We start from the raw sequence: 24,876 nt of genomic DNA on the forward strand, positions 1-24,876 counted from the left end.
GCTGACTATCTGGCGTTTTGTATAACCTTACTTTTAATTAGGATCTCACTCCGACGGGGCGGCTCTGGAGCGTCCAGTGCTCTCGAACAGTGGCGTGAGTGGGTCTCGGACAGTAGGCGTTTGTTTCATCACACTCACCGTACTTTATATCACGCCGCTCGCTTAGCTTAGAACCTGAGGAACTTTAAACTCGTGACTGTATCCACAGCATAGCCAGTCCGCCACGCTTTACTGTCCACAGAGACTTCTACAACGTGTTAAAATGTCTACAGCCTGTAATGCACATCTAGTACAGATCTAAAATGAGAGCGTTAGAGGTGCCCGGGGCCCCGGAGGAGGCAACAACGATAGGGGGTGGCACCTATAGAAACTCCTACTTCTATAGGTCTCTAGAGTTACTATTAAATATTAAGAAGCTAGGAACTTGCTCTCTGCCTCTTATAGCCTATAGCTAGGATTCGCACTCTTAAGATAATGTTCTGAGCGTGGTGGTGTGCTGTGTAGGGAGACTGTACGTGGGGACTGTACGCTCTGGAGCCGCGCCGTCACTCCGAACGCACTGATCATCGGGGGGGCAGAGGGGGGATTCCACCCGGCGCGTCTGGGTGGTGTAGACACTAATCAGGGAGCTCACCATCCAAGCCGGGGAATGTATCTGCTGAGCAGTGCGCGAAGAAATCATCCAAAGCGCTCGGAGAGGGCCATTGCGCAACGTCGCTGCTCGGCATCCTGGCCATGAGGCGGGCCAGAGTGGCGGCTGCCGCCTCGGCCATGTTGCTGACTTCTGCCAGCATCTCAAGACGTGCAAGCGCCTCCTGCGCCGCCCGCCGGCAGCGATCCCGCGTCAAGTGCGCCTTTTCCCATCCAAGTGGATCTACGTCGAGCGTGCGCAGAGGCCCGTCTTCGCCCAAGTTTGTGCCCGGGAACTGCCCGTCCATGGTCAGGCTCACCAGCACGACGGCAGCCTCGAACGTGGGCAAGATGATGGCGGCGAAGCGCGTGTGGGAGCGGCCCAGCATGGCGTGCAGCTTTGAAACGCCGTCCAGCATCTTCAGCGCCGCCGCCGCCAGCGCCCGCCTCTGTGACGCCACCAGCACCTGCTTGTATGCTGGGAGGCTTTGCACCTGGCCTGGCTCGCGCAGCAGGACCGGTCGGAAGTTGTAGCAGAGAGAATCGAATATGGCCACGTGCAGGATCTGCCTCTGCAATGGAAGCTTTGGCAGTCGCTCGTCCCACTCCTCGCTGGGCTCGAGCGCGAAGACGGGCGGCAGGTGCGTCAAAAAGTCGCCGCAAAACTTCTCGTACCGCTCCTCGGCCACCGTCGCCTCGTATTCTGCGCCCTGTCTTGGGGGGAAGCTCCTCCAGAAATTCGCCAGACGGGCCTGCATCAGGCGATCCGAGTAGCCCTCGGGGGCGTCAGCATCGTCGACATTGGGCGCGAGATGCATACGCGGCAGGTGGTCAGAGGTCAAGGTGGCGGATAGGAAGGGGTTGCAGTCCAGCTGCCTTGAAAGGAGACTGTGGTATCGTGTGTCAGAGAGATGCGGCCACAGCAACTTCGACGGCGCTTCGTACCTGTCCCAGATGTAGAGGTTGCAAAACACTCTGCATCGTATTTCCTTGTCGAACTCGTGCATTCCGTGCATCCATGCCGCGCGCCCTCGATGGAGCCCAATCCTCTGCGCTACCCGAACGGCGTTGCTGAGGGCTTCCCAGAAGGCATTGATGCGGCCCTCGCACTGCCACTGCAAGCCCAAAACCGACAGGTGCTGCACACGGAGCAATGTGCCTCTCGCATCAAGCCGCACGCAGATGGCGGCCAGCTTCTCGGCGATATCATGGCATGTGTCGCGGATGTCGGCTAAAGGCATGCCACGGATACGGTCGATGGTGTACGACGGCGAGGGAAGGAACTGCGACGCGTAGGAGCATATTCTTAGGAAGAGCACGGCGAATTCGACATCGAGTACCCCCGACAGTCGTCCCAAGGTCCACCATTTCTGGTACTGTCCTAGGAACCACGGGGCATAGACTACCTGCTCCATCCTATATAGATTTGCGCGTTGTCAGCGAAAGGACCGAAACAGCCACGCCAGCGATGGGATCCTACTAACCAATGGACTTCGGTCACATAGTATTGGACCAGAAAGTCGAAGATCTCGCGACCCGGCAGTCTTCTAATGCTCTTCTCGATCTCATCGTAAGCCTCCAGAGGAATGTCCCGGTTCTTATTCTGGTGTTCGTCTTCGCCCAGACCCAACTATACATGCGCACTGATTAGAAAAGGACGGCACAAATGAGCTTGGACGGTCCTGGTCGAGCAGCGGCCAAAAATCGTATCCCAATCTTGAAGCGCCCAGTCTACCATTGAGGATACTTGGAGAAGCTTCTCGCCTCTTATCAAGGAGACTAGAATGAAGGGAAAAGGCGCTCACCCTACGCACAAGAGCCATGGTGTTGGACTCGCTATGCTCGACATATCCAAACAACTCGGCAAGTGAGTCGCTCCCCTGGCCGAGCGTCGAGTTCCTCCTCGTGCTCCAGTCCGACGACGCGCCGACAGGCTCGTCGTTGCCGCTGACGTCTTGCGACTGGGCATCGTGGTCCATCGGCACGTCTTCGTGTGGGCGGGTTTCCGTCTGGGGCGCCTGCGATGCTTGCGAGGGATGGTAGGTGCACTCCTCGGGCTGCCGGCGTCGAGTACAGTGATTGCAAGGATAGCGACGGTTGCACTGCGCACCAAGGCAAGAAAGCCGCGTTAGCTATATCTTGGTTGGTCCGCGTGTAGTGTACCCTTATACATATGATTCTATTGCACAAGTCGAGACACACACACCTTCTGCTTCTTCCTGTAACATGGGATACATGACGACACCACGCGTTTTCGGCCGCCGCTCTGCATCGTAGATGGTAAGGAGTGCAACCCAAGCTGGGACAAAATGAGGGGAGACACGTGGTGAGGTTTCTAGGACCGTTGTCGTTGCGAAATTGCATGTGGGGTTTTAGTATATTATACAGCATGCCGTCCGACCTGGGGCCCTTTGTTCTGACGCAAGTCGTAAGCTGACGGTGCAGGTGGGGGGGGTTCCCGCGCAGGGGCCTGGTGCACCCTAGATCTTCCACAACACCAACCAATTCACCACGACCTCTATCTACACAGCCTTGTAACAATAGATTTATGCAATATAGCTATTGAAAGTAGGCGGCTAGTATTTACAACCCCCTCTTGTCTAATCTTCTAATTGGCTGGAGCGGCCCGGAGCAAGGTTCGTCCGGAGCTCTACTTTCACGTGCATCTGCGCGTGTTATTCTTTCTGATTTAGTTAGCTATGACGAGGCAGTATGTAAGGCTATATATAAAGCTTTATATACTAGAAACCTTAGCTCTCAGCAGCTACAAGGACCTAGATGCGTCCGACAAACTATCCAGAAAAAGGCCTCCTCCGTTCCAATACCACCTATTTCGCCTGTGGCCTCATGTCCGCGCTAGTTCGCCGGACGCATCTAGGTCCTGTAGATCGTCGTATCTCGAATCCTTCTTATGTACGTCTGAGTCTGCCAAGTAGTCCCACCGTCAACAATCCACCCTACCCCTGTCACAAAGCTTGCACCTGGGCTGCTTAGGAAGAGAATCATTCAGACCGTTCTTCTGGAAACGCCCAGCACTATTGGCCTTGGAATCGACTTCGACTCTACCGAACTCGGCGACAGCGTCTGACGTTAGACGATCAACACTCTCCTCCTGCGAAAATCCACCTCGAGCGTCATGGTCCGTTAGTCAGTGTTCTTAGCCAGTTTCCTGCTCTCGATAGGGGATGGGTAGCGTTGTTAGGGCTGATATCAGCAAAAGCTATTCTACACGTTCAACACCAGCGGCCGCAGATAGCAATGCACAGTTCTCTGCCCATACCCTGGCCGCGCTGCAATAGCGTAATATACAGTAGGAGTGGCGTCAGCTGGTTGCGCGGGTCTGCATATAACATGTGCAAAATTGTACTTCGGGTCGGCCTCGGTGGGGTAGTAGCCCGGTAGGACGTTGATACAAAGCCTGTTACCACAGTGTGTTCAGTCGCCCTTGAGTCACGTGATCAGATCTAACCAATCAGAAACGAAGCCGCTATCAAAAAGTTGGTCACGTGAGCCAACAACGTATATCACCCGGTGGGACTGAGGCATTTCGGCAGCGAGGCCGGCGGGCCGGTGCGTCAGCGGACCGCTTTTCGCCTCACCTGCATGTATCTGCGTCAGGGGATGCTGGCGTCGATGATCAAGTAAGCCCAAGCTCACCCGCCACCGCAAATGGAAAAGCGAACCTCGCACTGACTACCGCGATGAGTTGGTGGCGTTCTTCTTCGTACTCTTTGGTCTTGCATTCACGTTCTGGCTGCAACGGCATCTACGACACCACGTCCCACACCAGAGCATTCAACAGCTTCTCCATTCACCCGCGTGCAGGGTAACGCCCAATCATCCCGCACTAGCATGGTATGATTGGAGGTGGCATGCAGCCATGGTGTGAGCAAGCAGGCCACCTTAACCCGCCTTGTTGGGATAATATATGGGCTTTCTTATCTAAATGGCGAGCATTCCAATTGGATCTGACGGTCTTGAGAAACGCGGTCTTTTCATCTGTAGCGAGAGCGTTGATTTCCTCCGCTTTCCAGATGCATACTAATCTGAGACTACACCACCGCCGATTGCCATAGGCACTCCGCCAAAGCAGCCTACAATGAAACAAAACACAATCAGCACTAGAAGGCTAGTGCTCAGCGCGCAAGCGATGGTGGATATAAAGTAGAGGGTCGCCGTAAACCGCAGTATTATTATTCAGCCAGCAATTTGTTAACTGCTGCCATCCCGGCGAAAGGTCTGGAACACCTGGGGCACGCTCGGTGTGAGCATTATGGACGCAAGGAAGCTGAAGGCATAGTTAATGTGATGTTTCTACCCAGGGCATCCGGCGAGAAATTACGTGAGGCTAGGAGACAATGACGACAGATAATGCCTTGCGCCAAGGGCCGCCATTGCTGTGGTTCTGTTTAAGCGACAATTCCAGTTGCGGTGACAACTGCGAGGGCGAGGTCTAGCTCTCTAGGACTTTGTGCATTGGGCTTGAATGTTGAGGACCGGAAACTACAGCGTCAAGGCGCATCCGGTGAACTAGCGCAGATTTGAAGCCACAGGAGGAATAAGTAGGATTAGAGCGGAGGAAGCCCTTTTTTGGATATATTCTTACTGAAGCTGAGCTAAAACTGCTAAAAACTCGCTACCGCAAAGCGTTATTTTCTAGATTATTCCTCTTTTGCAGTTGACTTTCGTGGCTTGATATCCGCGCTAGTTCATCAGATGCGCCTTGAAGCTGTAGAGGTTTTCAGAAGGAGCCCGAGGATCTGTTTGCCAGTGCCTTTCGCTGCGGCGTTAGCCTCAGCCCTCCCGTCGTCTTGGATACGGGTCCGGGATCATCGGCCCCATACGCATCGTGCCACGTGCCGTGCCGGCTGTCAAAGGACATCAGCCTATGTCCCAAAACGGATTAGCGCAGAATCCGGAGCCGCTAAACCAATATAGGGCCACATTTCTGCTTGGTACCAAATCTCGATTTCGCAACATGCGTGAAACCTCAGCTCGATTGTTGTATGCGAATGCGCTCTGATTTGCAGTAAACATAGTAGTCTAAACGCGGTGAATTCTCTTCGAAGCCAGCCCTTGCAGATCCGACGCCATAAACGCCACCATGCCCCTGACGGTCTCGACTCAGCTGAACCCCCTTACACCCGCATAGAAACACCATCTCCAACTTCACGGGAACAACCATCCTTCTATGAATCTTGTCATGCTATCTCAATAGTCCCATCTAAAGCCTTGAAAAAGTAAAGCCCTCATCGAAGATGCTATCCCGCGGCCTGCCGAACGCCACGACGACGGCCATGGTCCTCGTCCTTGGCCTCATCTTTTTGCTCTGGAAGTTCGACTGGACATCAGAGCAATATCACAACGCTGGGGCAGTTGCGAAAAAAGCTAGCGCCAAAGATCCGCGCATAGCGATTATCACCTTCATCACGAGCCAGAAGTCGTATATTCATCTCTCATTGAAGAATAAATCACGTGAGCAACTCCCCGGGCTCAGAAGCAATCCTCTCGTAGTTGAAGAAGAACGAGGCTGAATGAGTATAGGATATGCCCAGCGATATGGATACGACTTAATTGTCGACTATGAATCGCATGCCGAGCGTGGTACCACGTGGCTGAAATTCGACATGGTCGAACGCCTCATCAAGGAAAAGCAGCACGATTGGATCTGGTGGATGGACTTTGATACGCTGATTACGAATACGGATATCAAAGTCGTGGACATCATTAGAGACAGCTTGGCGAACGTAACGACGCCTGCTGATGTTGATTTCTTACTCACGGATGATTGGTAAGAAGTGTCTTTTCCTATGTTAATACTGCTCGAAATGTTTCATTATCGTTCTTTTACTGGGAAAATTTACTTGAAGTCAGAACTCTTATATTGTCTAGTAATGGCCTCAATGACGGTTCGTTCATCGTCCGTTCGTCACCGCGCTCTATCGACTTCCTCAACCGCGTACGCAAGCTCCATGACGTAGAAGATAAGAAAGGCAACGGCCTCAACGACCAAGAATCGATGAGAGATCTCCTGAAGACCAACGACCCCTTCGTGAAGCATGCAGTCACGATTCCGCAGTGGAAGATCAACGCATTTCCGGAGGAAATCCATTGTTTTGATAAGTCTGAGCAAGCTTGGGAAAGAGGAACGTTCGTTGTTCATTTTGCGGGCGCTTGGGCGCATGTTGAAGGAGATGATCCCACGGGGTATTTGATGGAGAAGTATGAGAAGGAGATTATGTGGGGGCCAGATCCGGGTGCGGAGGTACTTGGAAAAGAGGGGTAATTCAAAATTTGACATATTCGCTTGGGTTTTTGCTCTTCACGGGCAGCTGTCTAAAGGACCTCAACACTGCGTCCACACTTGCAAACCACCTTATTTGGAGGCCTGAATTAGGCCGTCACGCGACTAGCGTCACAAAGTCCAAGCAGAATCAGCCTATCGGGTGATGTCTATTACTGAGCACCCTAAATCAGGACCTCGTCACTGAACACGTGACATGGCCCCTGGGTACTCGAAGTGCTTCAGCACCTTGAATACACTTGCAGCGTGACCTCGCTCAGCACGCGATCTCGGGCGCCGTTCTTTTAACATCCTAAAAAGTAGGTTGAATCGAGCGTTTCGACAATGCGTAGTGCCATACTAGCCAAATCAGATCACTGAAAAACTTCACATTCATCCATGCTTGATACACTCTAGGGTTCCTCAAGTCTTTTTCGAGGCCTCCAAAACACACACGAAAAGAGTCCAATTTGAAGTCCAAACGACGCGTCACCTCTCGAACACACCTAATTCGCCCCAAGTTGCATAAAAACTGTCAGCACCGCCGTATACGCCGCGGTCGCCGCTATCACCTCGAACGGCCGATTCACCGTTGCCAGCGACATTAAAACCATCGAAAGCAGCACAAAGCCTGTTATGATGCCGAGCCTCTTGGTGTTGTTTGTAACGAAATTCAGCCACCACATGGGCCCGAGCAGCATGCTGAACCCCAGGAAGATGATGCTAGAGTTGCTGAATGCTTCCAGGCGGTTGTTGCTAGCGTAAGAGGTGTACTCGGAGTCGACATGAGTGTCTTCGTAGCGACGTTTGTGGAAGATCGGGATTTTGCGCGTTAGGTGGTTGTTGAGGAAGGAGTGGATTACTGGATGAGGGCGGTCGGAAATGGAGATTAGGTCGCCTGTGTGGTCTAGGTATCTTATTTCCTTTTCCGTGACCGCTTTACGAGTGGCCCAGTTCTTGACGTTGGCTATTTGTCGGGCCGAGGCTCTTCTTCGGGCTCGTACGGCCGAATATGTGGTTATATACTCATCTATCAAGGTAAGTAGATCTCCTTTGCTAAACTACCGCTGTTGATCTTGCTATACTTCTGCAGAAGGTGTGAGAGGTCACTCATCAACTGGACTCTTCGTACTTCTTGCTTTTCGTCGGCTTGAAAACTGCTATTCTTCCTTCCAGTCTCAAGCGCCGCGCCTGCGATTGCCTCATGTATAGCCTCTAGCTCTTCTTCAATAATCCCGATGCGGTACTGCAGCCAGAGGATCGTCAAGGCGTTGAGCTTACCGAAACGCCTAAATATGAAGAAGTCGTCGTCCGAGGCCGTCCATTTAGCAAACTCGTTGTAGCCTTGATACTTCCACGTCTGCTTGTTCTTACGTTTCTCTTCAAGAGGATCAGGAGAGGGATCTGTGCCTGGTACCACTAGCGCAGGATTCGCCAAAGAAGAAAGCAAGCTGGCGGTGACCGGAGCTGGCAGTGCCATCGAAGATGTTGGAGTCAAAAAAGAGGCCGCAGCCTGAAACGTAGTGGCAGCTAGCTGAGCCGTTGTCCCCGGAAGCTTTGGGCAGAGTAACGTCTTTATAGTTGGTCAAGTCGAGGCTGTGCTCGCAAGGCTGCAGGGTCGTTTGCTTCCGATGCTACATGGCGTACGTTTCACGGAGCACGAATGCACGAAAAGGCCAATCCATGAGCACGAAGGGTAATACTTGTCCCTGTTCATGCTTTGGCTACTCCTGCCCTTAGCCTCACTGACTCGTGCTAAATGCTACGTTAAGGTTTAGCAAAGAAGCACAGCGTCAGGGGCGTCGGGCATCAATCCACCGTTCCCAATCTCGGTTTCTAGACATTCTGGACCGCAAAGACTCATACATCGACTGCCACGGGCTATGGAAGCCTGCTGCAGACTATGGCTATTCATATAGGCCGTGGACTGTCTCCTTCTCTCCTTCTCTCATCATCTTCTCGGATCACTTCTCGGATCACTTCTCGGAATATCTACTCTTCTAATCAATCATTCTCTCTTCCACTTCGAGCCTTCACCATCAAGCCAACAGCCACACTATCGCTGAAATTCTGTCGACACGACACGTACGTACTCTCAAGCAAAGCACCATGCATCGCTCAACCAAAAGCGTACTCAAAGCTATCACCTTGCTTGGAACCAAAAAGCACCCTTACAGCGAAAATACCACGCCCCCACTCGAACGAGCGGCCGATCAGAAAGTAGACACGACCTACTTGCATCAGGACGAAGAGCCACCAGACCATGCATGGCTCCGATTCCAGTCTCAACATCCAACAAATGGCTCAGAATTCGGCGAGTGCGCATCTTACTACGCGTCGTTTGGCACATCAAGCAGTAAAAGTGGACTTTGTTCTTCAGCACTTTATGGGAACACTGCCACTGCGTCCATGCCTCAAGTCGAGTCGTTCCATACAACTCCTGCTCCGCAACAGTCCCTATACACACAGGGCTACCAAAATGGCAATTTCCCAACCAACTCTACCACGCTTTGTGCCCCTAGTGTACCGTCAGCGTATACCCATGTGGTACCTCAGCACACCGCGTACACCTCCTAAGCCTACTAGCCTCAACCCATTTCCACCAACTATTCAAACGAAACGTCAGCTATACCACGCACTCTGGGTTATACATCGCGTTCTTTTACATCATTCGCGGAAAAAGAGGCGCCCAAGGCTCTACAACGACACCATACTGCGCCACCCGAAGTCCAAGGACGCTGCTCATCAGAAGGAAGATGCCGCTTGTGCGGAAACCTTTTATCCTGGTACGATTTTTCCCCTTAGTGTGCTCTTTTGGTGGCTAACAAACCACGTAGCGTGGGTAATTGCGACATGTGCTACCCTTCGGGCCGCACTGATGCACGACCCTAGGAGATGTTCTGGTCATTGTACACGTTCTTGCATTATGTGCGCTTAATCTACAGCTCTAAATTGTCATGACTGCTTCATGTCCAGAACGATTTCACGCCTTCGATACCCTTCATTCTAGATTGACACATCCACTACTGTAGATTGCAATGTATTCTAATTCTATTTTCACCTAACTTACGTTGAAGGCTTTCAAGGATTCCAGGACCTATCAACCGATGCTCAAGATCGATACCCGATTCACACGCGCTGAAAGCTACAGTTGCATCTCGCCCTCCAAATCGAACCCCGAACTCGACTGCTTTGACCGAGCACTGACAGCGCTAAGAGACCTCTGACGGTGGCAAACATTTCTACTCCCTTGGAGCGATCGAGATCCGATTCCCATGCGCTGAAAGCTATAGTTGCCCCTCACCCTGCAAATCAAACCCCGAACTTGAGTGTTTTGACCGAGCACTAAAAGTGCTGGGGGACCTCAGACAGTGTCAAACTTGTCTACTCACTGAGACTAAATTCCCAAGTGCCTAAAGGTACACTTGTAGCTCGCCCTATAAATCGAACCCCAACCTCGCGTGCTGTGACTAAGCATTGAAAGCGCCGAGGAACCTCAAACAGGTCTGCTCCCTCGAGACGTAGAGGGTGGATGGGCGGGTAGCCTCGGCGGGCCTCAGAAGATTATTGGTAAAAGAATTCCTGAGTGCATTAGCGTGACAGTGATGTGGAGCAGTGCATTTTTACCCCTCCTTCATATGCCGGAAAACTCCGACCTCGGAGAGCTACCCCTCCACATTCTTAAGGTATTTAACAGCTTGCATTCTGTATTCCGCACACATCAAGTGCTCATTGTCATTTTGCTCAGCCAATCCTACCCATTCAACTCGCTCCATCAACCACCAGCTGGTACGGTGACAAGGAACCATATCTATCGCGATGGAGATATCAGAGGATCAAGAAGGTACCGTCTCGTAAATGCATGACGGGTGTTCAGCCCTTACCATGGCCTGTCATTGCCTTGATTCGCGGGTCTTCTCGACCACCGTTTTTGAGGCATTGCAAGTCAGGGAAGGGCTGATCTGAGATTATACCGTCGAACTTGATCTGGATAATTCCAGCGAAAGAACATGCTTCTTCTCCCATATCCCCCTGTGTTGAGTTGCTTATATTTATAGCATCATGTCGACCGACAAGATCACGTTCTTGACCAACTGGTACAGAGTGGCCTGCACGTGTTTGGCGGGAAAACAAATTACTGATAGGACGCAGGCACGCAACGCCGTATCACGCTCCCCTATACCTCGCGCAGGCCAAGGGCTACTTCGAAGATGAAAATATCAAGGTTGCTCTGCTCGAACCGAACGACCCCAGCGTCAGCATTTTCCGATCTGCGGCAGAGGTTAGGGCTGATAATATCTTGCAGGACGTGACTGAGATCATTGGGAGTGGCAGAGTGGACTTGGGTTTCAAAGCCATGATTCATACTCTTGCGGTCCGTCTTAAGACCCCTTTTTGTAGCATATTTCGAGCTGACAGCCCCAAAAGGCGAAAGCCCGTAACTTCCCCGTTCTCAGCATTGGCTCTCTCCTTGACGAGCCATTCACTGGTGTCGTTTATCTCAAGGATTCCGGCATCACGACTGATTTCCGCACCTTGAAAGGTAAGCGTATTGGTTATGTAGGCGAATTCGGGAAGGTAAGCAGCTTTGCTCTCTTACATATGTTTTCACGAAAACTTGGACTGACAACGCGGATATAGATCCAGATCGACGAACTCACTTCCCACTACGGCATGGCCCCCACCGACTACACTGCAATTCGTTGCGGCATGAATGTCTCCAAGGCCATCATCTCCGGCACCATTGACGCCGGCATCGGCCTCGAGAACGTCCAAATGGTAGAATTGGAGGAGTGGCTAGCCAGCCAAAACCGCTCCACCACCGACGTCCAAATGCTCCGCATCGACGAGCTTGCCGAACTCGGCTGCTGCTGCTTCTGCTCAATCCTCTACATCGGAAACGAAAACTTCATCGCCCAGAACCCCGAGAAAGTGAAGGCATTCCTTCGCGCCGTAAAGCGTGCAACCGACTTCGTGCTCGCCGAGCCGGAGAAGGCCTGGGCGGAGTATGTCGACTTCAAGCCGGTCATGGGCACAACGCTCAACCGCAAGATCTTTGAGCGGAGCTATGCCTACTTTAGCAAGGATTTGAAGAACGTGAAGAGAGACTGGGAGAAGGTGACGAAGTATGGGATGAGACTCGGTGTTCTGAGTCAAGACTTTGAGCCAAACTACACGAACGCGTTTCTAGGATGGGAGACCGAGGGTGAAAGTGCGGATCCAACCGGGGACCAGAAGAAAATGGTGGAGTTGCAGAAGGATGTTGCTGCCTGCGGTGGCTTCCGCAGGCTGAATACTTTGCCGGCTACTGTCAAGGTTTGAGTGGTTATGTATATGCGCTCGGCTGCGCACGATAGTGCGTAGCGTTGCGAGAAGTGTGCATTGGAGAAGGATTGGTATGATGGTGCATGGCATTTCACTCACTAAATATTTACCAGCCAAGAGACGCAAACACGAAATGGATTACACCTGGCAAGTTCAGCTGACCTGACCTTAAATCTCGTGATATAATATTCTATATCAACAGTTAGATGCAGGGTCGCTGAGCGAATATGACAGAGAGGCAAAGAGTGTGTGCTCTCCGCCCATTAACATGCAGCTGCATTTTCGCAGAATCTTGTCCTTGAGCGTCAAGACCTGTTGATAGAGCGTGTTTGGTATGTCGTAGAGCCGTTTGGGTCCAGTACATCATGGGTTGGGATTCGGGATTAGACTGTGTTAAACATATCTACTCCCCTATACTAATATACAGGACGAAAGACTTATCATGTTTCGGCTACCGTAATCAAGCATTGTATCTAAGTAAGTACTTCCGTCCCTCGAAATCGAGCGCTTGAACCGCTAGAAACAAATTCAGCTTACCAGTGTCTGAGGTCCCTCATACTATTCTCGCACACGGAAAATCAGCTATGAGAGAAGCCAGGCTTTGCTTGTCCTCCATAGATACCCAAAGAGCTAATCTTTGCCGCTGACACGGAGACTACGAGTATCGCGACATATCTTCAACAAATTAGGAACACGTCAAGCTTCGAGATGCAGAACTTGCCCCACAGTCCCCATCATAACCCCCGATTTCCTCGCACCAGAACCTAGCACCATCATCGAAACCACAAGGGACGTGAACACATAAGGCGATGTTTTCGATTTCGAATGGGGTAAAAGATATTCTAACCAATAGCCTTATCAAAACACCCAGTGTAGAAGGCGTTGGTGCAGGTTTTTGAATTTTAGGGAGAGAACGGCCGTGCTGAACCCCCAATATTAAGGGGTTTAGCATTAATATTTACGGTCTCTCCGCTTAATATACTGCTTTTGTATAAGAGAGCTTTAAAGGTAAGGCTATATCGAGATTTGAACAGCATAGGTGCAAAAAAACGGGTAAAGAGAAAAGTGACCGTTATAACGTATGCTAACGGTATTCTATATAGCATGAACGATATACCGAGCTTTTACTATGCTTCGTAGCTAGCTTCCCCCCTCATTGATTGACCGATACGGCACGGCACGGTGCGTATGGGGCCGATGATCCCGGACCTGCATCCAAGACTCCGGACGGGAGGTGGCTAATGGCTTACTCATGACAAAACCGTATATCTATCCTTCCGTTGTAGCTAGCTTCCTTCCTCACTCATCAACCTCCCGCACTCATCAACCAATACACTACTTGACCCCTCTATTTGCCGCTGCTGTCTGCACCTCCCTCAGAGGGCTGGGGCCAACGCCGCAGCGAAGGGGACTGACAAAGAGATCCTCGCGCTTCTTCTGAAAACCTCTTCAGGTGAGACGTTGAACGATCACATTTCAAGTTTCCGGTCCTCAACATTCAGACCCAATGCAAAAAGTTCCAGAGAGCCAGACCTCGTCCTCGCAGTCGTCACCGCAACTTGAATCGTCGCTTGAATCGGCCCAGTCGCTCCCTTCAGAACCACAGCAATGGCTGGCCTGGCGCAAGGTATTATCTGTCGTCATTGTCTCCTGTGCCGACTGCCTCACATAATTTCTCGCCGTGATCCCCGCGTAGAAACATCACATTATCTATGCCTTCAGCTTCCTCGTGTCCATGATGCTCGCACCGAGCGTGCCCCAGACCTTTCGCCCGGATGGCAGTGACAAATTTCTAGGCTCCCTCTCCGTCACGGTCTACATATTAGGATTCGTATGCGGGCCGCTCTTATTCGGCCCGTTGACAGACCTAATGGGCCGAATAATAATACTCCAGTTTACGGCGGCCCTCTACTTCATATTCACCATCGCTTGCGCGCTGAGCACCAGCCTTCCAATGCTGATCGTATTTCGTTTCATTGCAAGCTGCTTTGGGGGAGCGCCTATGGCAATAGGCGGTGGTGTAGTCTCAGATTTGTATGCATCTGGAAAGCGGAGGAAATCAACGCCCTCGCTACAGATGAGAAGACCACGTTTCTCAAGACCGTCAGATCCAATTGGAATGCTCACCACGCTTCTCGCACCTTAAAACGTTCCGTCACGATTCTCGTCGTTATTACTCGTCACCTCCCAGCTCTAGTTATCCTCATCCTCATTGGTATCTTCAACGGCCTTGTCAATATGATACTATCGACCTTAGGCTCAGTGTTTCAGTTCCAGTACCATTTCCCTCCAGCCACAGCTGGTCTATCCTATCTGGGTCTGAGAATTGGTGGTATGGTTGGGCTAGCAGTGACGCCTCACCTATCTGACTCTTCGGTAAATTTCGACCGCATCCGGACGGGTCGAAGCGCCCACAACATGCGCTTCCAATGATGATAATAGCAGGTCCGTCAGCGTCAATTGGGCTGTTCTGGTATGGCTGGTCTTGTCAGGCCGGGATATTCTAGCTGGTCCCCATAATTGGACTTGCTGTCTTCGGATTCGGATACAGGTAGTACAATATCCCAATGTGCACCCAAGTAATTTCCTTTCCCGTTCAGGGAACTGAGCTGCTCATGCTCCAGCCTAAGCTGTGGCTGTGCTGGAGTGAGCGCATCCTAAGCCGAGACTGAGCAGCTCGTTGGAACCCAATTTTGGGCCCTGTATTCGAGAGGAAGAGTTGAGACTGGGGTCCTCACCCTGCCACGGAAGGCCCATTTCCGGGCCCCTAGTGTTATGAACCAGTCAGAACAAGAGATCATGCGACTGATCACAGAGATACAGGACGAGGCTGCGCAAAGGACCCATGCGGGGTAAGCTTGGCAGAAGGTAACTTGGCGCACGTGACGCGCACCGAGTTGCAACTCGGTCGGAACTTGGTGAGCAAGTTGGCACCAAGTTGGGAACTTGGTCGGTGATCGGAACACTAAGTTGCGAGGTAACTTAGTAGGAACTATATTATATAATAGAATATATTATTAAAATTTAATAATTTAACGATATAAAGCTAATCTGTATGCAGGCTTTGGCGTGAGGAGCCTCGACGGTCATGGGCACGACGAGCAGTGCGACCGGCGAACACGGCTAGGACTGTCATAGCCATAGCAAAGCAAAGTTACTTTGTACTATTTTCGAAGGCAGATCTTCAGCCGGCAAAGATCAGTCGATGATGCTATCGCAAATGGTTGTTTGCGCTGTAAAGCTTTATGTTCACGCCCCCGGCTACTTTATCTACCAATTTCCAATCACAGGGCAGTCGTCCTTTCGGCAAGGCTGATCCATCAATTGAGTCGAACTTTTGCAGGAGCCTGACTGTGACATAGGCAATCTCAGCAAGGGCGAATTGTTGTCCGATACATATTCGAGGGCCAGCGTTGAATGGGAGGTAGTTGAATCCAAATTTGCGCCCCTCCCATCGTTCTGGATTGAAGCGGTCAGCATCAGGGCCCCAAAGTTCTGGGTCTGAGTGCATTGTCCAAAGCTACACGGAAGAGAAGTCAGCACTGAGGAGAAGCCAGAGGCACAATAGTGATGTCAAGACGCAAAGACGTACCTCCCAAGCAATAAGGTGACCTTTAGGTATAAATACTGGTGAAGTCCCATCGGAGCCACCACCTACGGGCAGTGTTGTGTCTCTAACGGCTTCACGGAAGTTGACCGGAACCGAAGGGTAGACTCGAAGAACTTCGTTCAAGCACCATTGAAGGTATGAACAGTTCTTGAGCCCGCTGAGCGTGATCTGCTTCGGTCGATCGAAGGATCCAAAGTCATCTATGATGATGTTGCGAAGCTTCTTGAAAATATGAGGATATTGTGCCAATGAGGCCAAAAGGAAGCCAAGAGTTCCCGAGATGGTGTCGCTGCCTGCCAGAAGGATGTTCAACAGCTGGGAGCGGAGCTCCTGCGAATCCTTCACGTCAGCGACAATAGCATCCAGAACGACGTACTTTCCCGTCCCTGGCTTTTTATCCGAGCCACCGTCCCTCAAATGGCGCTGGACATACGTATCGACGAAGTTATGAACAGCTTTACACTGTTCCTTGAATTTGCGATCGTGCGTTAGCCAGAACAGGTCGCCGTATATCAAAGATTTCGCCGTTGTCTTCTCTGCTCCGAAGAAGGCCTCTACGAACTGCATCATCTCCTTCTTAGAGAACAAAGTACTCGTATCTGTACTATCATCTCTCTGGCTGTGCACGCTTTCGCCAAAGAGAAACTCTGTGGCAGTATCCATTGTAAAACGCTCCAATAGCGGTTGCATATCGAAAGTCGAGGTCCAGTTACCAGGCTCCACGGCACCTGGGAGGGCATCAAAGAGATCTTTGACATGTGTTTCGAAGAGCCCCAGATCAGCTATCTGTTCACGCATGAATTGCGGTCTTAGAAGAGCTCGAGAGTGTTCCCATTTAGGTCCGTTCGCTGAGAACTGTTGGAATTAGCTCTGCGTATGTTTTAAGTCGCAAAACGTACAATACCGAGACCCAGAAGCGCCTCGAACGCTCCCACTCTGGCCGCTGGCTGCTGAAAATCTTGAAACTGGGTCGCTAGCACAGCCTGCAGATTCTTCGGGTCGAAGGTGTAGAACCACGTCTCTCCCGGTGGATATTTTATTCGAAATGTTTTGCAGTCTCGTCCTATCTTTGCGCTCATTTCTTTCTTGCGATCCGAGAAGGCATAAGATAAGCGGTTTGTCTTCATTCCATTCATCTCAATCTTGAAATTCTGCACGCCAAATACATCCCAAGGTCGAAAGAGTGGTGCTGGTTGGCAACCGAAAGATTTCGCCTTCGCTGCCTGTCTTACGTGTGCAACTACACAGTAGATTGTGAAAATTGCTGCCACAGCCGGCGGCAAGAATATTAGTACGCCCATGTTGAAGAATGACTGAGGTGATGGTCGATATTCTAGGCAGGGCGACTTGCACATATAATGTCGATTCTGACACGCTAGACCAGCAGTCAACTTTAGCCGTCAAGGTCGTGCTTATCTCAGCTTATCTCAGCTGATGCTGCCTAAGGCGGGGGTTACGTTTGGTTCGAAGGATTCGCCCTCAAATGGAGCAAACCGACCGTGTTAATCTCCCAAGATCTCCCCATACATGATATCCATTAGCTTGAGGCCAATGAGCTGGCTTCTACTAGCCCATTGCGTCAATAAGTTGATGTTAAGGCTACTCCAGATGCAAATCGCAATCTTGTGTGCCTGTCAAGCAATTAGAGGCCTGAAACAGCCCCTAGAACGCGGTACGGTGAGCGGTATACTTTCTGAGTGCCCCAAATCTGAGGTTGCTCCTACAGAAGACCCTTAGTACTCACCACGCCTTAGCTTTCAGAGGATGGAGGGCCAACAGAGTATGTCTCTTCGTCATTCTTCTTCAGAGTGTGAGAGCACGGGCGATAATCATGCATCGACCTCTTGCAAGTGCAAGGCTGGAGGTCGATGGCAGGCTCTCGGCAAAGGAGGTCCATGAGGCTCTTCCGCCAGTCGGCCCCGACTGTTACCCCGCCAAGCAAGCAGCTTGACGGACCTTGACGACGAGGGCATCGAACAATGTTGAGCACGCCGGCGACGATTAGAAGTTCGCCCCACCTCGTGCACGTCCACCACGTTATGCACGCCAACCGAGCGCCACCACCACCATCTTCAAATTATTATAACTAAAAGGATTTTTTAATAGATTTTTAATTAGCTTAGCAATATTCTTTAAATTAAATAAAAGATCTAGTAGGTTGCACGTTTCCTTAAAGTTAAAAGGTTTATTATTATTATTAATACTTTTTTAGTAGTAAGCAAATCTTTTAAGGGTTAATATTAAAAAGTACTAGGTAAATAGTAGGAAAGAATAATAATTATAGTTAATTTAACTAGTAGTTTATTTATAAGCCGCTATCTAAAAGGTAAAAAGGGAAGGTTTTTCTTTATAGCCTTTTCTAGGCGGATACTAAAGGTTACTCTGCTTAGAGTTCTTTTATAGTGCTATTAGTATTATCCAGGTTCCCTTAGTCCGGAATTGTTTAGAATAAGCCGGATTAATTTAAAAGTATAAACCTATAACCTTTCTTATATAATATATTAAAAATTACTTTACTTAAAGCCTTTTTATAGTATAGATAGTAGTATCTAGGCCTTATTAGCTTAAAACCGCCCGAACTAGCTAGAACTATTCTAAAAGCGTAATAAAATCCCCTTTTTTAAAGGTATATATTCTTATTATACTATAAGTTATATTTTGCTTATATTAGCCGGCGTACTAGCATAAAATATAGATATTACTAGCCGGCCCCTATTCTTTTTAGGCGCTACTAATCGTATACCCCCCTATACTAACTATATACCCCTTTTTACTATTTACACACCCTTCGCCCTACTCTTAGCGCTTTACTACCTTCTAATTAGCTCGGAGCTAGCGCCGGAGCTTCCGATTCGCTTACTAAGCTTACTCGCTAATTCCAAATACTTTCTCTAAATGCGGCGTATATATAAGCAATTATATCCTTATTTTTATCCTCTACCTCTACCTCTATAATATACTCGCTATAGCCCTTTAGCCGCTACTATAACGGTTCTATAATACTATAAAAAAAGCTAAGTGTACGCTTATAAAGTATATAAAGGCGTATAGCTATAGGCTTATAAGGTATCGCTCTAAAAGTAATAAGAAAGGAAAGGAAATAAGAAAAATATGGTTTAAATACTGCATTAACGGCAATCTAGAGTTTACTGCACGCGTGCGCTATATAGCTACTAATAAAATAGACTATATAATATATAGTACGCTTACTTAGCAGCCTTTTAACTATACCTATAATAGTGCACGTTTATAGCTATAGGAGATAAAAAAGGCAGCTTATAACAACTATTATCCTATACTTAAACCTATAGCAGCCGTATATAATAGAAAGCGCTTAGCCTTAATAAATCGCCTTATTTAAACGGATATATCTAGCGGAATAAAGCCTAATAAAACGTATATAAAGCTATTAAAGAAAGGGGTTATTATTAATATATAGGATATTAGGAATAAGCGAACCAGGTACTATAAAAAGCTTTTTAGTAGCCTTATACCTATATAAGCCCTTTTTAATATACTAAAAACATCTATATTTCCTGCACCTAACGGCCGAGAAAGGAAGTATATATATAGCTATATAAAGGACCTCTTAAACCGGATTAATTACCTTTTCTTTACTTATCCGGATTCTATTATAATTCTATAGTTAAACTATAATATTATACTAATAGACTATATATATAAAATAAATAGATTTAGTATACTATTCCTCTATATAACCGGTGTAACGTGTATAAGTAACAACTTTAAAATTAGCTACTGCTTTATTTCTAGAGAAAAGAAGGTAAACTATAACTAGGCAGTATAGCAGCTCTTTAAGCTCTTTTAATACTATTCTATTACGCCACGCGTTTTCTTAATAGATAAGGAATAATATTACAGTCTCGGGCGGCAGGATTGCCCTAGCTAGCTCGGGCAGGTAGGTAGAAGTAATAACTGAATTTACTACGTGTTCTATAATACACAGCAGGCAGGCAGGTTAAATAACAAGACGTAGCTTAAGGAGCTATAAGGAGGCAGGGCGGCGGTCGGCAGGTATACTCCTGCTAAGGCTCGCATAGGCCCTTGCAACAAGGCCTCTCGCCGGGTCCTAACATCACGTGTTACGCTATGCAGCAAGCTTCACCGTTTAAGCTGTAACAGTACTCCCCTCCTTACGGCCGAACTCTGTTAAGGCCTAAGAACCGGGCTTTTCAGGGTAACGGCGATGGAACGACCGGATAGCTTCCTTGGCATGTTCCAGATAGTCAGCGGGCTCTTCTGTAACTTCGTTGTATCCGGTCCACTTTACCGTGTACTTTAGGCGGGGGCGGCCACAACCGCGACGCTCCCATCGAGAGTTAACAACTTCCTCAACTTCCCACTCCTCTAAGCCTTCAACTTCAACTAGCGGCGGTAGTTCTTAACGCTGGCCGGGCAGCGGATTATTTGCGGCAGGTCTTAGTAAACTAACGTAGAAGATGTTGTAGTTGCGTATACTTTCTAGTAAGGTTAGGTAGTATACGTAAGGGCTAATAACCTTCTCTACGCGGAATAGTCTAAAATTCTTTTAATCTAGCTTCTTCTAAAGGCAGAGGGTTTTAATATTCTTAGTATTTAACTATACTAAGTTATTAACTTAATAGTTATAAGCAGGGTAATAGTTATAGTTTATATTATCCTTATATTAGGTATAAAAGGCAGTAAGTTTAGACTTTAGATATTCTAAAATCTTTTCTATATACTTAGTAAAGTGCTTAGTATTTCTAGTAAGCAGGCAGGTTAATAGTTTAACCGGCTTAAAATCTAAATATAGGTAGAAGCTATAGTTTATAAAAAAGGGGGAAATATAGGTGCTTTTAAAATTTATAGTATTAATTAATAGTTTAGCTAAAAGCAGCTATTTAGCCTAGTTATTCTATAAATAGAATATATATACCTATAAGTACTATTCTAGAATAGTATTAGCTTTTTTAGTCTAGCTATTAGTTTTAGAGTAGTATATAGTTAATAGTAGGCAGTTAATTCTTAGGCAGCTAGTTAGGTATTTCTAGAATTTAGCTATAAACTAGGGCCCTTAGTTAGATATAATAGAGGCAGGCAGGCTATATAGTTTTTAGATATTTTTTAGGAAAAGTTTTATAATATCTTCTATATTATAGGTTTTTTTATAGGTAAAAAAGTGTTTTATTTTAGTTAGGCGGTTTACTATAATAAGAATTATATTATACTTTCCGCTATATAGCAGGTGCGTAATAAAATCTATTAATATATTATACTAGGCTTTTTTAGAAATAGGCAGCAGCTTTAGAATACCCTAGTAGGCTTTTTATAATAAAGTAGTTCTTTTATATATTTAGTAGTTCCTAACCTAATAGTTTATATAAAGTAGTATTCTAGGCTAGTAGTAACTATAGGCTATTAGGCTATATATTTTAGATTTTCTAGAGTAGCTAGTAATAGTATTTCTATAGTATATACGCAGAAGTTCTACCTTTAGTTTATTATAGTCGGGTATATATAGGCAGTTCTAATAGTATAGATATCTACTTTTTTTCTAGTATTTAGCTAATATAAGCTTTATATAATAGCAGTATTCTTTTTTTAAAGCTTTCAGAACTAATAGCAGAATAGAGTCTTTTTTATATACTATTTTTAGTAGGGCGGCAATTATAGAAAGTAGTTCTATATTTTCCTTAGTTTTTTATTTATTTTATAGAGTATTATTTAAGGGAGTTAGTAATAAGCCTTTTTACTAGGTTTTTACAGGTGCTAGAGCTATTATTTTAGCTTTATTCTTAAAGGTTACTTTTCTTATAGTTTTCTTTTCTATTTTATTTTTAAAGTTTAATCTCTTTAGAATTATCTAGCTCTAGTAGCAGAGATATTTATCCCCTTTTTTAGGCAGGTTTTCTAACCTTTTAGTTAAAGAATTAGGCTTTACCCTAAGTTTTCCGGGTTAATATATAATCTTAAAGTTAAAATAGAATAGGAATTTAAACTAGCAGGCCTAGCGGCGGTTTAGTAGTTTTATTATTATAAAGTACTTTAGATTATAGTAGTTAGTAATAACTTTAATAGGTAAGGCAGCGCTTTTAAGCTCTAGTTTCTATTCTTTAAAGTATTAGATAATAGTAAGCAGTTCCTTATTATATATTTTATAGTTATATTCTATAACTAAGTACTTTTTTAAAAAGAATATAACAGGGCGCAGGATTTTATTATCTCTATACTATAATAAAACGCCAGCTAAAATATAATTAGATATATTTATTTCTATAATAATAGGCTTATTTTAGTTAAATAGTACTAGAACAGGTACAGAGGTAAAGGCTTTTTTTAATTTAGTAAAAGCTTTCTAACAGGCAGTATTCTATATAAAGGCAACGCCCTTCTTTATTAGGTGTACTAGCGGAGTAATAATCTTTAAGAAGTTTCTAATAAATTAGTAGTAGAAGTTTCTAAATCCTATAAAAGCTTATATATCAGTTAGGTAAGTTAGTATCTCCTAGTCTATTATAGCTTTAATCTTTTCTAGGTCTATTTATAGGCTGTTAGCTCCTATAATAATACCTAGGAATATTTTTTTTTTAGTAAAGAACTCGCATTTCTTAATCTTTATATAGAGTTCTGCTTTTTATAGTAGTTTTAGTATAGTGCAGATATACTCTAGGTGTTTAGTTTAGTTCCGGCTGTAAATTAGAATATTATCTAGGTAGGCAGTATAGAAAATATTAAAATGCTCTTATAGAGTATTATTTATAAATTATTAGAATATTGCAGGGGCTCTAGTAAGCCTAAACAGTATTACTAAGGTTTTAAATAGTTCTAGTCGGGTTTAGAATATAGTAAGCTATTCTTAACCCTTTTTTATATATAGGTTATTAAAGGTAGATATAATATTAATCTTTATAAAGTACTTTATTCTTTTTAGGTTACTTAAAGTTTTCTTTATTAATAGTAGCAGGTAGCAGTTTTTAACTATTATAGTATTTAGCGCTTAGTAGTTAATATAGAAGCGAAGGCCTTTTCTAGGCTTTTTTATAAATAATATAGGTAACGCAGCAGGTAAAGAGCTAGGGCGGATAAATCCTTTTTTTAGATTATCTGCTACCTATTTTCTTAGAGCTATTAGCTTATTATAAAATATTAGGTATAAGGGTCTAAAAAAGGGTATTTTTCCTTTTTCTAACTTAATTTTATAGTTATACGGGCGGTGCAGTAGCAGGCAGTTAGCGTTTTTAGGCGAAAAAATATTAGTAAACTTTTATAGTTTTTTAGGCAGGCGGTCTAGGTTAAAGCCCTTTTTTTTTAAATAGAATATAGTTAATATTATTTAGTAATATAGAGAAAAGTTTATATTTTTTTTTATAGGTAGGCGCTATATACGCGTAAGGAAACGGGTGCTATATTCTTCCCTTTTAGGTTTTTTAGTGCAGGCGGCAGGTACTCCAGGCGGTTCTTTTTTAGAATATTAGTAATTCCTTATATATATATTGCTTTTTACGGTATATTATAGTATTTATAATAGTACTGGCTTATAAACTATAGTATATTATTATTACAGTAACCACCTGTAACACCTTACCCACTATAATTCGCCGATCACGTGTTTAGTCTAGCTCCTAGTCTAGATTATATCCTAGAACGTAGCCTAGATCACGTGACCTAGTCTAGGTCGTAGTCTAGGTTATAGACTAGATCACGTAGCGTCGTCACCTGATCTCGCACGGAGCTCGCGAGCTTATGCCATACGCATGTTCCGCCGGCATATCTTCTTCGCCGGCGCTCTCGATTTCCTGTTCCTTACACAACGTCTTAATTCCCCACGTAGTAACGTATTTAGCATCTAATTAAAGCTTCCTCCTAAGCTCTTAAACTCCTGCTTATAGCACTATCGTAACAATTATAGGACTAGTCCGGTATAGGATTATATAGGTGTAGCTACAGGATTCCTAGAATAATTAGGTAATAACTTAGTTTAGTTACCCCTATTTAAATAGTCTCTAAATATTTATTTATCCGTAATTAAACCTAAATAGTATAGGTTACTTTACCTGCTTTAGAATTGCCTTTATTAGCTAGTTCTAGGTAAAAAAAGTACTTAAGCGGAATTATTAGGATATAGTAATACTTTACCTAGTTTTTATTAACTAGCGCTTTCCCTTTATAGCTACTATTAATTATACTATATACTAGAATACTCTAGCCCTAGTATTCTAAACGTGTAGGTATAATTAATAGGTTAGCTCTTATAACCTATTCCTTTTTAATAGTTATTCCTTAGATAGCAGCGGCGGATACTTATATAGTGCGCGGTATATAAGCCTAGCTATAACCTATATTAGGCTTAATCCTTTTATTAAAGTAGAAAATAGGGGAGAAGCGGGTTTTAGTAGTATCCGGGTTCTATATTTAGTAGAAGGCAGTAAAGAGCTCTAGAAAAACGCGTTTTTATAAATAGGGTAGGAGCGGATAAAGCGTTTATTAGGCTAAGAGCAGTTACGGATAAAGTGTTTCTTAGATCCGTAATAGTAATATTCCTTTTTTTTATATTAAGTTAAGCAACCTTTTAAAAAATTTATTAGGTCTCTAAAAACTTCTATAATTTTTATAGCACCGGACGCTTTTAGTAATAACTAGGGTATAGTAGTTTATATTTCTATAGGAACAGGTGTTTTCTAATAGGTTTAATTTATATTAGTATATATTTTTAGGGTTGCAGTAGTAGACACTTTATATTATTTATAGTAGTTATCTAGGTTTTAAAAAAACTTTATAAATATATAGTACTCCCTACTAGAGGGTTTATAGTAAAGTAGTATTTCCTTTAGTTTATAGTTAACAGCTTCTTTTAAAAGAATTAGTAACGTACTTTACAAGCGGGTCGGCCACATAAGCGAGTCGGCCACCTCATCATATTTAGCTGCCTTAAACGTTGATTACTCCACAACGCCAATAGATATCAACTAGATACAAGTTGTAGCCTAATCTGCAGCAACCTCTGCATCTTTTTTGCACGTACGAGCGTTGTGCCCTGGTTCGCCGC

The 24,876-nt window shown here is 45.9% G+C and overlaps 8 protein-coding genes across 8 annotated transcripts; 4 read left to right on the top strand and 4 right to left on the bottom strand.

The window, feature by feature from the left end:
- Positions 1 to 617: 617 nt before the first annotated feature.
- On the bottom strand, positions 618 to 2,902 carry BDZ99DRAFT_395113 (uncharacterized protein; the record flags this gene model as incomplete). Its single annotated transcript, XM_033715932.1, has 5 exons — positions 618 to 1,518; positions 1,576 to 2,046; positions 2,115 to 2,260; positions 2,436 to 2,732; positions 2,837 to 2,902. The coding sequence occupies 5 exons, from the start codon at positions 2,900 to 2,902 to the stop codon at positions 618 to 620; spliced, it is 1,881 nt and encodes a 626-aa protein (XP_033572977.1).
- Positions 2,903 to 5,927: 3,025 nt separating this feature from the next.
- On the top strand, positions 5,928 to 6,916 carry BDZ99DRAFT_394842 (uncharacterized protein; the record flags this gene model as incomplete). The annotated part of the gene is made up of 3 exons (XM_033715924.1): positions 5,928 to 6,105; positions 6,175 to 6,421; positions 6,523 to 6,916. The coding sequence occupies 3 exons, from the start codon at positions 5,928 to 5,930 to the stop codon at positions 6,914 to 6,916; spliced, it is 819 nt and encodes a 272-aa protein (XP_033572978.1).
- A 438-nt stretch (positions 6,917 to 7,354) lies between these two features.
- BDZ99DRAFT_510929 (uncharacterized protein) lies at positions 7,355 to 8,393 on the bottom strand (the record flags this gene model as incomplete). Its single annotated transcript, XM_033724505.1, has 2 exons — positions 7,355 to 7,943; positions 7,994 to 8,393. 2 exons carry the CDS (start codon positions 8,391 to 8,393, stop codon positions 7,420 to 7,422), a joined length of 924 nt encoding a protein of 307 aa, XP_033572979.1. The 3' UTR covers positions 7,355 to 7,419.
- Positions 8,394 to 9,099: 706 nt separating this feature from the next.
- Positions 9,100 to 9,973, top strand: BDZ99DRAFT_466306 (uncharacterized protein). Its single transcript, XM_033720743.1, has 2 exons — positions 9,100 to 9,699; positions 9,751 to 9,973. Exons 1-2 carry the CDS (start codon positions 9,177 to 9,179, stop codon positions 9,849 to 9,851), a joined length of 624 nt encoding a protein of 207 aa, XP_033572980.1. The 5' UTR covers positions 9,100 to 9,176; the 3' UTR covers positions 9,852 to 9,973.
- Positions 9,974 to 10,602: 629 nt separating this feature from the next.
- Positions 10,603 to 12,390, top strand: BDZ99DRAFT_466307 (pyrimidine precursor biosynthesis enzyme THI11). Its single transcript, XM_033720744.1, has 5 exons — positions 10,603 to 11,010; positions 11,066 to 11,168; positions 11,220 to 11,288; positions 11,342 to 11,491; positions 11,555 to 12,390. The coding sequence occupies exons 1-5, from the start codon at positions 10,976 to 10,978 to the stop codon at positions 12,233 to 12,235; spliced, it is 1,038 nt and encodes a 345-aa protein (XP_033572981.1). The 5' UTR covers positions 10,603 to 10,975; the 3' UTR covers positions 12,236 to 12,390.
- Positions 12,391 to 13,875: 1,485 nt separating this feature from the next.
- Positions 13,876 to 14,783, top strand: BDZ99DRAFT_102399 (uncharacterized protein). Its single transcript, XM_033712322.1, has one exon. The coding sequence runs from the start codon at positions 14,072 to 14,074 to the stop codon at positions 14,669 to 14,671; it is 600 nt and encodes a 199-aa protein (XP_033572982.1). The 5' UTR covers positions 13,876 to 14,071; the 3' UTR covers positions 14,672 to 14,783.
- Positions 14,651 to 15,231, bottom strand: BDZ99DRAFT_102418 (uncharacterized protein). The gene is made up of 2 exons (XM_033712323.1): positions 14,977 to 15,231; positions 14,651 to 14,895 (listed from the first exon to the last, which is right to left on the bottom strand). The coding sequence occupies exons 1-2, from the start codon at positions 15,037 to 15,039 to the stop codon at positions 14,695 to 14,697; spliced, it is 264 nt and encodes an 87-aa protein (XP_033572983.1). The 5' UTR covers positions 15,040 to 15,231; the 3' UTR covers positions 14,651 to 14,694.
- Positions 15,232 to 15,272: 41 nt separating this feature from the next.
- Positions 15,273 to 17,166, bottom strand: BDZ99DRAFT_449755 (cytochrome P450). The gene is made up of 3 exons (XM_033718134.1): positions 16,748 to 17,166; positions 15,831 to 16,703; positions 15,273 to 15,758 (listed from the first exon to the last, which is right to left on the bottom strand). Exons 1-3 carry the CDS (start codon positions 17,147 to 17,149, stop codon positions 15,450 to 15,452), a joined length of 1,584 nt encoding a protein of 527 aa, XP_033572984.1. The 5' UTR covers positions 17,150 to 17,166; the 3' UTR covers positions 15,273 to 15,449.
- Positions 17,167 to 24,876: the final 7,710 nt, after the last annotated feature.

The sequence above is a fragment of the Mytilinidion resinicola genome (genome assembly GCF_010093595.1).
Source record: "Mytilinidion resinicola strain CBS 304.34 unplaced genomic scaffold BDZ99scaffold_17, whole genome shotgun sequence".
NCBI lineage: Eukaryota > Fungi > Ascomycota > Dothideomycetes > Mytilinidiales > Mytilinidiaceae > Mytilinidion > Mytilinidion resinicola.